This window comes from Bison bison, unplaced genomic scaffold (genome assembly GCF_000754665.1).
Source record: "Bison bison bison isolate TAMUID 2011002044 unplaced genomic scaffold, Bison_UMD1.0 scf7180017864048, whole genome shotgun sequence".
NCBI lineage: Eukaryota > Metazoa > Chordata > Mammalia > Artiodactyla > Bovidae > Bison > Bison bison.
Window position 1 is genome coordinate 1,552,389 of NW_011494620.1, and position 14,812 is coordinate 1,567,200.

The following is a 14,812-nucleotide window of genomic DNA, read 5'->3' on the forward strand; positions in this document are numbered from 1 at the left end:
AATAAAGCAGAAATAGATGTTTTTCTGGAACTCTCTTGCTTTTTCTATGATCCAGTGGATGTTGGCAATTTGATCTCTGGTTCCTCTGCCTTTTCTAAAACCAGCTTGAACATCTGGAAGTTCACGGTTCACATATTGCTGAAGCCTGGCTTGGAGAATTTTGAGCGTTACTTTACTAGCGTGTGAGATTAGTGCAATTGTGTGGTAGTTTGAGCATTCTTTGGCATTGCCTTTCTTTGGGACTGGAATGAAAACTGACTTTTTCCAGTCCTGTGGCCACTGCTGAGTTTTCCAAATTTGCTGGCATATTGAGTGCAGCACTTTCACAGCATCATCTTTGAGGATTTGAAATAGCTCAACTGGAATTCCATCACCTCCACTAGCTTTGTTCATAGTTGATGCTTTCTAAGGCCCACTTGACTTCACATTCCAGGATGTCTGGCTCTATGAGTGGTGACACCATCATGATTATATGGGTCATGAAGATCTTTTCTGTACAGTTCTTCTGTGTATTTTTGCCATCTCTTCTTAATATCTTCTGCTTCTGTTAGGACCATACAATTTCTGTCCTTTATCGAGCCCATCTTTGCATGAAATGTTCCCTTGGTATCTCTAATTTTCTTGAAGAGATCTCTAGTTTTTCCCATTCTGTTGTTTTCCTCGATTTCTTTGCATTGATCACTGAAGAAGGCTTTCTTATCTCTTCTTGCTATTCTTTGGAACTCTGCATTCAGATGCTTATATGTTTCCTTTTCTCCTTTGCTTTTTGCTTCTCTTCTTTTCACAGCTATTTGTAAGGCCTCCCCAGACAGCCATTTTGCTTTTTTGCATTTCTTTTCCATGGGGATGGTCTTGATCCCTGTCTCCTGTACAATGCCACGAACCTCTGTCCCTAGTTCATCAGACACTCTATCTATCAGATCTAGGCCCTTAAATCTATTTCTCACTTCCATTGTGTAATCATAAGGGATTTGATTTAGGTCATACCTGAATGGTCTAGTGGTTTTCCCTACTTTCTTCAATTTCAGTCTGAATTTGGCAATAAGGAGTTCATGGTCTGAGCCATAGTCAGCTCCTGGTCTTGTTTTTGCTGACTGTATAGAGCTTCTCCATCTATGGCCACAAAGAATATAATCAATCTGATTTCGGTGTTGACCATCTGGTGATGTCCATGTGTAGAGTCTTCTCTTGTGTTGTTGGAAGAGGGTGTTTGATATGACCATGCATTTTCTTGGCAAAACTCTATTAGTCTTTGCCCTGCTTCATTCTGTATTCCAAGGCCAAATTTGCCTGTTACTCCAGGTGTTTCTTGACTTCCTACTTTTGCATTCCAGTCCCCTATAATGAAAAGGACATCTTTTTTGGGTGTTAGTTCTAAAAGGTCTTGTAGGTCTTCGTAGAACTGTTCAACTTCAGCTTCTTCAGCATTACTGGTTGGGGCATAGGCTTGGATTACTGTGATATTGAATGGTTTGCCTTGGAAACGAACAGAGATCATTCTGTCATTTTTGAGATTACATCCAAAAGAATGCGGTCCACTGGAGAAGGGAATGGCAACCCACTTCAGTGTTCTTGCCTTGAGAACCCCATGAACAGTAGGAAAAGGCAAAATGATAGGATACTGAAAGAGGAACTCCCCAGGTCAGTAGGTGCCCAATATGCTACTGGAGATTAGTGGAGAAATAACTCTAGAAAGAATGAAGGGATGGAGTCAAAGCAAAAATACCCAGCTGTGGATGTGACTGGTGATAGAAGCAAGGTCCGATGCGGTAAAGAGCAATACTGCATAGGAACCTGGAATGTCAGGTCCATGAATCAAGGCAAACTGGAAGTGGTCAAACGTGATGCCAAGAGTGAATGTCGACATTCTAGGAATCAGCGAACTAAAATGGACTGGAATGGGTGAATTTAACTCAGATGACCATTATATCTACTACTGCGGGCAGGAATCCCTCAAAAGAAATGGAGTAGCTATCATGGTCAACCAGAGTCTGAATTTATAGGGAGTTTGTTCTTCAAAAGAATGCACAGAGCACATCATTTCAAAATAAAGCAGAGTATTAAAAAACCCCTAATTCTTACACTTTTACTCTGTAGAGGGAAAAGATACCATAAATGTCAATATTCAGAGCTCTCTCTCTAGCTCTCTTTTGGTTTATTCTTCCACAAAGGTGATTACCGTTTCATCGGGCGTGTGTTCATCTTCTGCCTGTTATAGAGCAGTCTGTTTGCAGTGCAGGTTACAGCAATGGAAGGATCAAGACACAGTGGTTCCGCTGTAGCCAGAATCAATTGGCTCTCAAGCAAAAGTTTGTCTTCCTGAAATGGGTAAGAGTAAATACCAATACTAGCTTTAAGATTTAAGATTTTCAAATCATATATATCACTTAATCTAGAAATATTCCTGGGAGTATTTCTGCTAAGGAATAGTACCAACTTCAGGGTGTAAACTTTACAAACTGAACAGCATGACATCACTAATGGAATTTCAGCAATTTGGACAAAGTGGGCAAGCTGTAAGAATGCCTGTTAGCCCAACAAATATTTACTAAGCACCTATAATATGTGAGGCGCTGTCCTAGATGTCAGAGAGTCTTTGTTTAGACTATAGGTTTTTCACATCTAAGAAATACAGCTGTCTAGACTCATTAATATTTTCAGGTTGATGACATTTTCAAATGAAAATGATATTTTTCTGAAGAATTTTCCTTGAAAAGATACAATAAAGGATATAGCCTCTCACTTTATTTACCAATTGCCAGAGTTAGAAATCAATACCCTTGGAACCTCCACATGACCAACAATTTTGTTTGAACATTCCTTTAAGAGCTTTTAACCTTATAAATGAAAAGATTACAGCCCAAACTACAACACAATGCTTGACAGTTACTGATGAACTGAATCTCATTTTATAATCCTATTTCACAGCTACAATAAATTTCACTACTGACATTTTCTTTAGTAACTATTCCTTTTTATACTAATAGAGAAATAACTGAACACCCTTGTGAATGGGCACCTCACTGAATCAGCACTGGAGGACTAACTGGCTATTCTCTTGAGTAAGAGGTCAGTCCCTAGGGCTCTACCCAGTGCAGACGGCAAAAACACAGGTTAGGTGTGCTTTAGAACCCAAGATGACAGAGTATCAGCATCTATTTGTATCCACTGTGCAAACAAAACATTCTACTTGCTGCTGCTGGTGCTAAGTCGCTTCAGTCGTGTCCAATTCTGTGTGACCCCATAGACGGCAGCCCACCAGGCTCCCCCGTCCCTGGGATTCTCCAGGCAAGAACACTGGAGTGGGTTGCCATTTCCTTCTCCAATGCAGGAAAGTGAAAAGTCAAAGTGAAGTCACTCAGTCGTGTCCGACTCTTAGCGACCCCATGGACTGCAGCCTACCAGGCTCCTCCGTCCATGGGATTTTCCAGGCAAAAGTATTGGAGTGGGGTGCCACTGCCTTTTCTGATTCTACTTGAGAGAGGATAAAAAAACGAAGTTTCATACTGGGTAGATTAGGTCAACCTCACCCTAGTTTACCATGTCCTAGAGCAACTGGAACTGAACTGGTTTAATTTCTTGCAGGATTAACGCATCTTTGTAGAGCTCATAATGAACCAGATACTTTACTCATAAATCAAATTATGAGCAGGAAATATCTTTTGCTTAACTTAGTAAGCATTGCTTCATCCTATATATTACCTGTTTGGGATTAAAAAAACAACACAACGACTAACCTGGGTCCACTTATGGTTATCACTTGTTATTGAATGTACATCACAGATTAAAGTCTAAAAGAAATAATGATTAAAAAATATTAATATATAGGCATGAGAACACATGAGAACATTGAATAGGTAAAACTCAAAATGAAATCTGAAATATTTCAGAATTAAACATTCCTTACCTGCATTGTTGGACGTAACAGAATGTGCCTACTTTGGTAACCAGGAGATTTCATGTTACTGGACTGCCTATAGTCACGTATTTCTGCTATGACGCATCCACAATGAAAAATATTAACCTGTTTTGAGTGAAAATATTTAAGTAAACCTAAGTACGTAGGTTTATATTGAGTGTTTCAGGTTCTTAGCATTCCCATGCAATGAAATTTCTGACCATTTACATACTCAAAATTCCTTGGTGAACTAACCATCACATAAACTCTTTGAAAAGAGAACTGTTTTATGTTCATCACTGTGACTCAGGAAGCAGTTTAACACTGTTTCCTAGTTACAGAATGACATTTGGCATTTATTTACTATTAATGTTACAGATCACTGGAACTGCTGTTCTTGACACTCACTGGGTCACTGTTGTACTCTGCTAACACTGTCACTGTTATAAATTTGTTAATAAACCATGCCAGAATTGCAGCTTACAGATACAACTGCTATATCTGCTCTGCTAAAACTTCCAGGAGACAGGTTTCACTAATAACAGGAAGAAAGCTAACATTAATTCAAATAATAATCTCCTGCTAATGATATTATTTTCTAGTTCTAAGTCCAAAGGTAAGGAACTGTATCACTCAAGTCTTGCAAATTATCACTTGCTACAGTTGGTTTGGTCTTTTGTGTTTTTTTTTCACCATTTAGAACTGGAGTGAGTACTGTGACTTCCATGTTATCAGTCATTTTTCTGCTCGTGCTTTTTAACCAATATTTACTGAGCTACTACAATGTGAACTGTTACGCACTATCCAAATATCCAAGAAGTTTCACAGATAAAGTGGTGAGGTAACTTGCTCTCAGTGTGGAAAGACAGGCAATAAACATGTAAACAAAAATGAGATAACTTGAGAGACTAATGCTACAGAGGAAATAAAACAGGGAGTGACTAACTCAGACTGTGTGCTCAGGTAGAACTCTCTGATTGAGTAATTTTCAGCTGGGACTTGAATCACAACAAAGGGCCAGATAGAAGAGCAGATCAATAAGATAGGAATAAGCTTGGTGTGTTTTAATCTATAAAAATGGCATGGGTGGCTGGAGTGTAGTGAGTGGGGATGAGAACCAGGAGGTGAAGACAAATACAAAGACAGGGGTTTTATACCGTGAGAGGACACTGGAGAACTCTAAGCAGGGAACTTTGTTGTTGTTTTCTGTTTTTGTTTTGGAAGCTTAATCAACTACATCTATACATTTCAGTATATAGCCTAAAGGATAAATATCCCACAATATATCAATTTTCATACAGGCATATATATATTAGGTCTCACTTCCCTTTCCAAGAACTAATGAGAATAAAACGAAATATTCTTTATCACAAAACAACATGTATTTGGCAAATCTAAGGACATTTTATGGAGAAAAATTTTGTACCTGAGATTTTTCTAGGAGATCAACCAAAATTGGAGGTAATTCTTCTGCATCCAAGTATTCAAGCAATTCTCCTTCTTCATAAGGCAGTCGAATGGTCTCAGAATCTTAATTTTTAAACATAAAAGTTTCTGAAAGTGATCAGGCTCACCAAAAAGCTTAGGCAATAATTTAAGTAACTTTTCATAAAAATAAAGAGAATAAAACTAAAAGCTCTGCTGAAGTCCTTCACTTATCTAAAAAATAAATCACCTCATAAAAATCTTGATAAACTGTATATAAACAGTTTTAGACTGGAAGAGAGAAAAATACCTAACATCCTATGGAAAACATCTGGCACAACAATCACAAAACAAATCCCAGCCAGCAGTACAATAATCAGAGTGTGATAAAATTCCAACCGTTAACTAAAACTCCCTTAATCTAATCTGGAAGTCAGACTGATAATCTGGTATAGCTTCGAAAAATGGCTACTTACAAGCCAAACTTCTCTTGGTGTTACAGTTTACAATTAACGACCAATACAAGAAAAAAAATCCTTAAAAATCTTTAACTGGGTAAGTTCCTTACAGAACTTATAGTATCATCACCAAATCAAAATTTAAATGCCTCTTTGGTGAAATCTCAGAGTGTTAATACTTTAAAATTCTATTCTGACATTCACATTAATCAGAATAAGATGTTGAAGACTATTCAAAAGGTAGTGAGTCTGCTTAACTTTGAAAGTTTCACACTCAAAATATATTCAAAGCATAGAAGAAAAACATAGATTAAAATACCTTACACCATCTTAATTAACAGCAACAGAATGAAAGGAAATTTTGACACATTTTAAAATTACATCTTTTATGATTTAATTTCAAAGACCTTTCTCAATTAGAATATTTCTCAAATTCAGCAAGGCTAATCACAGGAGAGTTAACTTCTCATATTGTAACAAAACATCATAAAGAAGAAAATTTGAAATCAAAGTTTTCTGTTGTCAAGGCATCACTGATGTAAAGGACAGATCATTCAGCAGGGTGAAGGCTCTTTCTAAAAGACAACACATCCTGCCCAGCAGATGCAGTTTCGTGGCTGCTGCCCTCTGGAGGGTCTTACCTGATCCATTTTTTCCCCTGAGCATCAGAGAATATCCCTCATTTCCTGGGTATAGGTTGACCACTAAACATGATAATGTCTCTTGCATAACAAGCTTCTCTAATAAGTTCACATTTCTTCTTAATTTCTGCTTTAGAAAGAGGCAGAGCTCATGAAAATAATCCAGCATAATTTCAAATAATGCAATCACTTAACGAAACTAGACCTGAGTTAGTTAATCTTTGATGCTCCTTCCACATCTATATAAAATTAATGTTGATCTATTACTGTTTTATGCAAATGAATATCACCAAGAAAAAGTGATCCATAAAATAAAACCACCTAAATACAAATATATGTACCTGAGTACACAAGTAGCAAATATTAAAAATATTTAGAAAGGAAAACCATTAAATGTAATTTTTTTTCAAAGAGGCTATAATGTATAGTTAGTTTCTATTAAGTTTAAATGTACAGAAATAATATGAGGCATTCTCTTTGGTTGTACTGTTACAGAGCACATTTCTTAAACATTTTATGGCCTAAATTAGATCCAAATAAGCTCAACAGCTCTAATTAGCTGAAATGTTAAATTCAAAGATATGCAACTGGTTAAGAGGATGAAAGTGATTTAAGTAATTTTCTGTAAATTGAATTGAACAGCTTCCTAGAAACCACTTTGCTAAAAACAAAACCAAAAAACAGAAAACTATCAGGAAACATATATACATCAAAATCCATTCTTTAGAAACTCATACAATTTAAAGTGAAACCCACTTATAATAATTTCTTTCATCAAATCTTATTTGTGAAAAGTTATCAGTTAATAGAATATTTTTCATGACCTCAAAATACAAGCCTGTTTACAGTACCTTATTTTCAACATGTATATATATAGTCATATGCAAAAATTATGAATTCTTAATCTATAGTCAACATAGAAACAAAAAACTGTATTTTGAAAATAATAAATAAATATTTAAAAAGCAAAGCAACTTTTAACCACTGTGATGCAAAGCTGGAAAATATCTTTATTCTTAAAGGACCACATAGCACTTTAGCCTGTGGGCCATAAGGTCTGTGTTGTAACTATCCAACTATGCTATTATCTCAGAATCAGCCGTTGACAAGACAGAAAACAAGGGGTGTTGCTGGATTCCAGTAAAAGTTCATTTACAAAAACATGCCGTGAGCCATATCTGGCTGGTGGACAGTGGCTGTCAACACCAATCTGGAATCTTTTATGTATCTCTCCTACCTTAGTTCTATGTATGCTCATCATACAGACTGTGGTGATAACTGATGGGTGTATAATGTGAAAATTAATAAAAGGAAACCTCAATTAAAACTGGAGTGGGGAAGGCCTGCAGAGGGAACTCTCCTGCTCCACCACTCATCATCCATTACCCCCCCGGAAGACATCAATTACTGATCCCACCAGGAAGAGAATTACCTTGCACTCCTAAACAGGAAATGCAACTATTTTCCTTCCCCAACTAGGGGAAGACTTTCTTCTTGCCCAGCAATAAGCTCAGTGAGTGGGAAAGGACTGTAGCCCAGCCAATGGAAAACACCTGTAGCTTAGCCAACGAAAAGCCAGCATCTCCTCAAGTTTTACTTTGCTCCAGTGAACTCAGCTTTTCCTTGCTAATGACTTTCTTTCCTTGTCCTGCCCTCCTTAACAATATACCTCTTCCATGTTGTGTTAACTCCTCAGAGTATCTCTGTCTGATGAGATGCTGTCCAATTCATGAGTCGTTTAATAAGGCCAGTTAGATCTTCAAATTTACTCAATATTTTTTAAAACAATGCATGTCAAAACTTACAAAATGTGTTACATACTTCAAACATACACAAATTATTGTAGGTCAATTATTCCCCAATAAAATGTATGGAAAACATGCCATAAAACTCATGGTTGCACAACCATGCTTTTCCTAAATATTTTAAAACAGATACTATTAGAATTCCACTAATTTTTTGCCTAAGAGGTATTCATTTTTAAATTAAAGACACACAACAGAAGCTCACTAGAGCCTTTAACGCCCTTATAACTCAAGGGTCCAAAAAATATCAAGAAATCAATTTCTATTATATTTCTACTGCCCATATGTTCATGCTCAATAAAAATAAATTAAATTTGGCCATGAACTAATTTTTGTGACCAAATTCACCTTTTATTATTGTCTATCTAAATTTCCTACATGTCCTGCAATAGTTTTAACTTTCCAGTGCAAATTACCATGAGGAGATAGGTTACTTTTCTCCTGATCTTTGGTCTACAGATAACTTCTCAGGAAGAAAAAGAAGCAAAAGACAATATACATGGTGGTTTTGCTTCTTCTAACTTCCCAATGAGACAGTCTGCTACTCAGCAAACATGTTGAGTTTGCTCACCTCTCCTACCCAAGTAGGCTATCTGCCTGGTACCAGATTAGCCAGAGCTCTGGTTTAGCTGCAGAATCAGGTAGTCTGGTTAGAAAGTACTATATTTGTTCACTAACAAAAATACAAACCGTTACCTGCTTCAAATCTAATTCTTTCAAACTTCCCTTCTTCCACTATATTTCAAAAGCCATAATAATATAAAAAAATTATACTTACCTTAACCTCAGGCTCTTTTTCACATTCTTCAATATATAAGTCATAAAGTTTTTGAAATATAGATTTTCTAAAATAAAATAAAGACAACATACAAAGTACTGTGAATATAATAATCATAAAATAAACATTTTGAATTTTCCTGTCATTCCCCCCACAATTTCCCAAAAACTGGGTGGTGAAAAGAGGCTGGACATGGCTGCTGCTGCTACATCAGTTTAGAAATTACTAATACAGCTGACCCCTGCACAACATGGAGGTTAATCCTCAGGTAACTTATAGCTGGCCCTCTGCATCTGTGGTTCCTCTGCATCCACAGATTCTACCATGAAGTACAGTAGTGTTTACTGTAAAACATCTGCAAATAAATGGACCTGCACAGTTCAAACCCACACTGTTTACGGGTCAACTGTATATGCAAAGTACCCATGATACAACATTTCTAGCTCAGTGTCTAGTAAGAAATAAATGGTGGCTATCATCACATTTCAGCATATCTAAGTTACCATCAATTAAGTATTCATACCTTCCACTAGATAGGTATTTCCTTTTAGGAGGTCTCTGCCGGGCACTTTCAATGACATACTAAAAAAGAAAAGTTTAAGAAAACAGCTGGCCTTTTGCTTAGTGCATGAACAACTGCATTAAGTATATTTAAATCATGTGTAAGGCTAAAGACTATTCAGTCATTCAAGTCTTGCATGCATATTAAATCATACCTTTTAGGGAAACCTACTAAACTTCTAAATATGTGTAATAAACAAGTGAAATTTAAACTGCAGTAAAATTTAGCTCAATATTTACTTGCATGTTATAAGCAAAATCATACCATTTCACCACTGTGATTTCACAGTCAATAATATTTTCAATGTTTTATAGTTGTTCAGAATATATATAGCATACCCAATTACAAAGACTCTACATATTTGAGCTATTTCTCCTTTAATTAAGCAAATAGAAAATTTGTTAAAACAGAAAACAGAGTTTCAGAAACTCTATGTCCTTGTTCAAACATTTAACTCACAATACTGTTCAGTTTTTACTCCACAGCATTACTATCTGAGCATTCCAAGTAACAGATGATTCAAACATCATCTGGTATCCTTATATATATATTTACAGACAGTATACTCATCCTAATATTAACGTATGCCCTGGACAGTCACATACAAAAATCTCTTGAAACTGAGTTTTGTCAATTAAAGACAACACTATTTCAATATGTAACTTAGTCATGCCTCACCTCTGCACGATCCAAAGCTAGTTCTAAAGCTTGTTGCTGTAAAAAGTAAATGGTGTATTTTATTATATTAGTTATTTTCACACAAAAATAACAATACACATATAACATTTTCTAATTAAGTGCTTTATTTTTTAAAATAGTCTAACATTTTCCTTTCTTTCTCTCCTCCACCCACCCCACTGCATGCTCAAGACATATTACAGGAAAAAATATGGTTATCTCAGACACCTGATTCTGACTACAAATTAGTTAAGAAATGTTACAATGATTTTCTCTGGTCATGCTTGTACAGCTGATACAGGGCTGAAGGTTTGATATGGCAACTATTACCATTTTATAAACTTCAGCATTTTAAGAGCATCATTTAGGAAAATACACTGGCCATCAGGTATGCAATTAAAGTGAAGCAAAAACTGAAATCCCTTAAGCTGCTAGGAATCCTAAAAACTGAGGGGGCTATTATGTTGGTGCCTAATATCAACTTAGACATTCTTAACATTATGAACAGAAACTAGGCCAGTGCCTAGAAGAAACAGAGTAAATGATGGCTACCTTTACCGATTTTTAATGAATTTAAGATACCATCAGTTACATGCCTGAATTATTATTTAACATTAGGGAAGAAGAGTATGCTGCCAATAATAAGTTTAAGATGTCACTAACTGTATCATAGATACATTATCAATTCAGTAATTAAAATGTAAAAGCAAAAGCAGATGCACCTTAGAACTGATGAAAATACAGTATTATTATTACATGTAGTTTGAGATCTACTAGTAGATCCCCATCCTTCTTTGATTTCTCAGAGACCTGTCTTATAAGGCAAGAGAGATTAATAAGGGTAAACTCTGTCTTCTTTATTTGTACAGTATTCTTTTGTAATGATACCCAAGAATAAAAAATACTAGATTAAAAAAAACTTAAGCCAATATACCACCAGTAATTTCTTTCTAGTTTTGTGGTTTGGGTATCACATAGAGATAAACCATTTTTCATTCACAATGACAATCACTTTTAATTTCACTGAGAGGCAAAGAATTTTCATATTTTTCTGTTATTTTGGACTCTCCAACAATTCAATCTACCAAGTTCCATGGAGTAAAAACTCCTAGTACCCATCAAAATCCCAAGAGGGCAGGAGTAAGAATATATATTGCCAGGTTTCAGAAATCATGAAGGTTGAAGTGACCCTGTCATCCTAGTTATAAGGATGGAGAATTAATATTACAAAAACCGCCAGCCTTTTAGAAGAGCAATAGAACCTGTACATTACCAAGCATCTAAATGGAGTAGGTAAAAGAAAGTCTGAAATATGCCATTACTTCAAAACATTGTTAAATTTATAACAATTTATTTAAAAAATCTCATGGGCAGAATTCAGTGAAACTGTTCCCCAAGAACTCAAAACTAGATTCTTGAGCATAAACTATTTTCCAATATATACTCTTGACAAAAACACAAGGTTCTTTTATTTTGGCCATAAAACCTTATAGAGTAAGTTTATAACTTATCAAAAAATTATAAAACACAATCAAATGTATATTCCAAGACCATTTCAAACAGCCACTCTTCTCAAATATTTAATCTTCTGATATCAAAACTGTAAAGGGTCTAGTGAGATATACCTGCATATGTAAATGCCAGTTATCATTTATTCACTACTGCATTCAAATACTTAAGACAATATGAAAGCAAAATATAAGGTAAGAACCCCACTGTGATAGCTCCACTTTTCTCTAAAAAGGCGAGGGTACACAGGCAAGATCCCAACAAGAGAAGACACATGTTTTCTGAAGTTTATTCAACAGGGTAGTCAGTGCTCATTTATTCTCTGTCAAATGCTGTTTATAACATTAGAAAGTGATCTTTTTCTTCCGTTTTTAATTTTTTAACGTTTAAAGTTAAATGCCCAGCCCTACGTATGTTTAGTGACTGTAAGTGGTAAGCAGAAATGTGCCATTAGAAGGCTAATCCTAATGCTGCTTAAATGTTAATTGCAGTAAGCAGGTTATACTTCTTGTTAATTTTTTTTAAAAATCTGTACTAACAAGAACTTCAAAACATGAGAAACCTGTACCCCCAAAACTATTTATACTTATACCCAAGGTTCTTGCCAGTGATTTGGACTATGGTAAATAGAGGACTTCCCTGGTGGCTCAGATGGTAAAGAATCTGCCTGCAATGCAGGAGACCAGGATTCGATCTGTGGGTTGGTAAGATCCCCTGGAGAAGGGAATGACTACCCACTCCATTATTTTTGCCTGGAAAATTCTATGCAAGAAATTTTTTCTTTTTACTACTTCACAAGAATAAGGACAGATAGATTATCTGTGTAACCTGGATATGATTATAATACTGAATTGAGAGATGAGCTTCATATTTTAAGATTTTGCATGCAATTGCTAAGTAATTTCCCAGTTAGAGTAACTAGGGTAGCTATCAGGATTATTTGTTTCATACTGATATTTTTTGAAGGAAGAGAATATTCTAAGAATATTAACATACTGATTTGTAGCTCACCATTGTGATATAAAACAGAAGTCCAAAAAGGAGAAAATTTATGTGCGTTGATGAAGCTGGATGAAAACCATATCTTTAGAAATCAATCTTAAGAGTACTGAAAAACAAAAATGACAAAACCCCTAAATTAACATAAATCAACATATGAGATTACTTAGTAATTAACAAGGAAAACTGAAGTATGTATATTTGTATGACACTTTAAAAATAACCAGTCACAAATTCACATTTGACAGTCTATTCACTCATTCTGGAAAACACAGTTTTAACTAGGTAGAGCAAAAAAAAGTTTGCAAGTTAAAATCATTACTCAATTTGTTAAAAATATTTAACATCCAGGAGAGAACGTTTGTTTAATTTCTTCTATCTTCACAGACACTGCTCTGTTACTCAGGATTTTAACAGCCTGCCCTTTGGCCTTGGTCACTGCACAGTTCATTTTACAAATCAAAACATTTCATCACACCTGCAGGTAAAAGTCCTCTTTAACATTCTCCCAAATGCCTCAGGCTACACTGTCCAATGTAGCTCCAGTCCTTCCAGCTTGTCCCCTCCAAGCAAACAAGACACACTCTAGAAGAACCTCATTCCTCTAATACACAAACTCTCATCCTGGCTGCACAACACAGTATCCCTGGAAACTTTTAACAGGTGGGATACCCACGCTCCTCCAGAAATTCTCATTCATTGGTCTGGATTAGGACCCAGCGGTCAGCATTTTTGACTCTCCCTAAGCAATTCAAAAGCGCTGCCAATGTTGAAGTCTACTGCTAGATCTTCTCTGCCTCTCACAGAGATGCTGTTTGCTCTGAAAGTGATGCTAAATCAAGATTATTTGTAATCTAACTCTTTACCTAACTCCTTGTAATCACCCCGTGTGTCTATACAGAACTGAGCACACCTTTAAGCAACAGAAAACAGCATTTTCCATGTAAAATTGTTTTGGTTTGTTTTCGGTGAACCCAAAGCTTAAGTTTTGCCAGGTCAGTCTTGAAAAAGAAGGTAGAAGACAGGAAAAAATTCACAAACCCACCAAAAATGACAAGCACCGTACAGGTTCCAGGAATAAGCATTTCACAAATGAATAAGACGTTAATCCTATTCTACAAAAGTTCATGCGAGATTTAACATGAACTTAAGGTGAAATTTTTCTGACCACTGAATCTAAAGATGAAGATACACTAGGTATAGGCAAAATGTGATGACTTTAAAATCAGATCTCTTGTCACTAAACTGTGGGGGATGCAGGACAGGAGGGCTTAGTGACTTTAAATATTTAAGTACTACAAAACCCCATAACCACTTACAAATCCAAACATTCTGACCGTAATACAGAATCTACTAGAACGGTGAGAATACCACTGTAATTATTATCGTAGCCATTTTACAGAATAAGGCTCTCAGAACTAGTGATTTTCTCAGGATCACACAACTAGACCGGAACTCAGACTCCTCTTTTTAATCTTCAGATTTTTACTATTAAATCTTAACAACCTTCAGACCACTCAACCCAGCACTCGTTTTTGAATTTTTAAAAGCATTTAAAATAAGGACTTGATTCTGCTCAAGTTAATACTTTGTCTTAATTTTGATCTATTTTTACATCATGGTTATCAACCATTTTTCACTGTACTCAATCTAACTCGGAAAACCGCGCTAATCACTTTCTATCCCGAGTCCTAACAGAGACTATTTACGATACGCGCTGCCCCTCTCCGGTGGTGGTTATCGGAGATGGCTTCCAGGGGTGGCTATTCGCCAAGCTTATTTCTGAACTCCCAGGAACCACGGCGAGGATCGGTCATCAATCCAATTCTAAATACCGCCATCAATCCCACTGACTTCCCTGATAGACCTGAGTCTCCTGTAACTGCTCGAGCTTTGTTAACAACTTAGACTTTACCTGAAAAACGCCCCAATTCCACAGCCCAGCTGACAGCCTTATTCAATATGGACACCAAAAACCCCGCCCCCGCCCCGCCACCCTCCCCACAAAAAGCGCTACGCCAAATTCTAGCGAATTTCTGGAAATACCTGTAGCTGAAAA

At 36.2% G+C, this 14,812-nt stretch overlaps 1 protein-coding gene across 3 annotated transcripts in view; it reads right to left on the reverse strand.

Moving 5' to 3' along the window:
• SUPT20H (suppressor of Ty 20 homolog (S. cerevisiae)) overlaps window positions 1–14,812 on the reverse strand; it is a 39,281-nt gene extending 24,469 nt beyond the window's left edge. For 2 of the 3 annotated variants that reach the window (XM_010835630.1, XM_010835628.1), the window contains exons 1-10: window positions 14,800–14,812; window positions 12,766–12,862; window positions 10,246–10,281; window positions 9,529–9,587; window positions 9,006–9,072; window positions 6,423–6,549; window positions 5,325–5,428; window positions 3,908–4,024; window positions 3,738–3,791; window positions 2,180–2,319 (exon numbers count right to left, since the gene is read on the reverse strand). In XM_010835630.1, the coding sequence (XP_010833932.1) occupies window positions 2,180–2,319; window positions 3,738–3,791; window positions 3,908–4,024; window positions 5,325–5,428; window positions 6,423–6,549; window positions 9,006–9,072; window positions 9,529–9,587; window positions 10,246–10,281; window positions 12,766–12,768 (707 nt within the window). In that variant the 5' untranslated portion in view covers window positions 12,769–12,862; window positions 14,800–14,812. Of the gene's footprint in view, window positions 1–2,179; window positions 2,320–3,737; window positions 3,792–3,907; window positions 4,025–5,324; window positions 5,429–6,422; window positions 6,553–9,005; window positions 9,073–9,528; window positions 9,588–10,245; window positions 10,282–12,765; window positions 12,863–14,799 lie in introns of all 3 variants that reach the window. The other variant, XM_010835629.1, reaches the window with a different exon arrangement.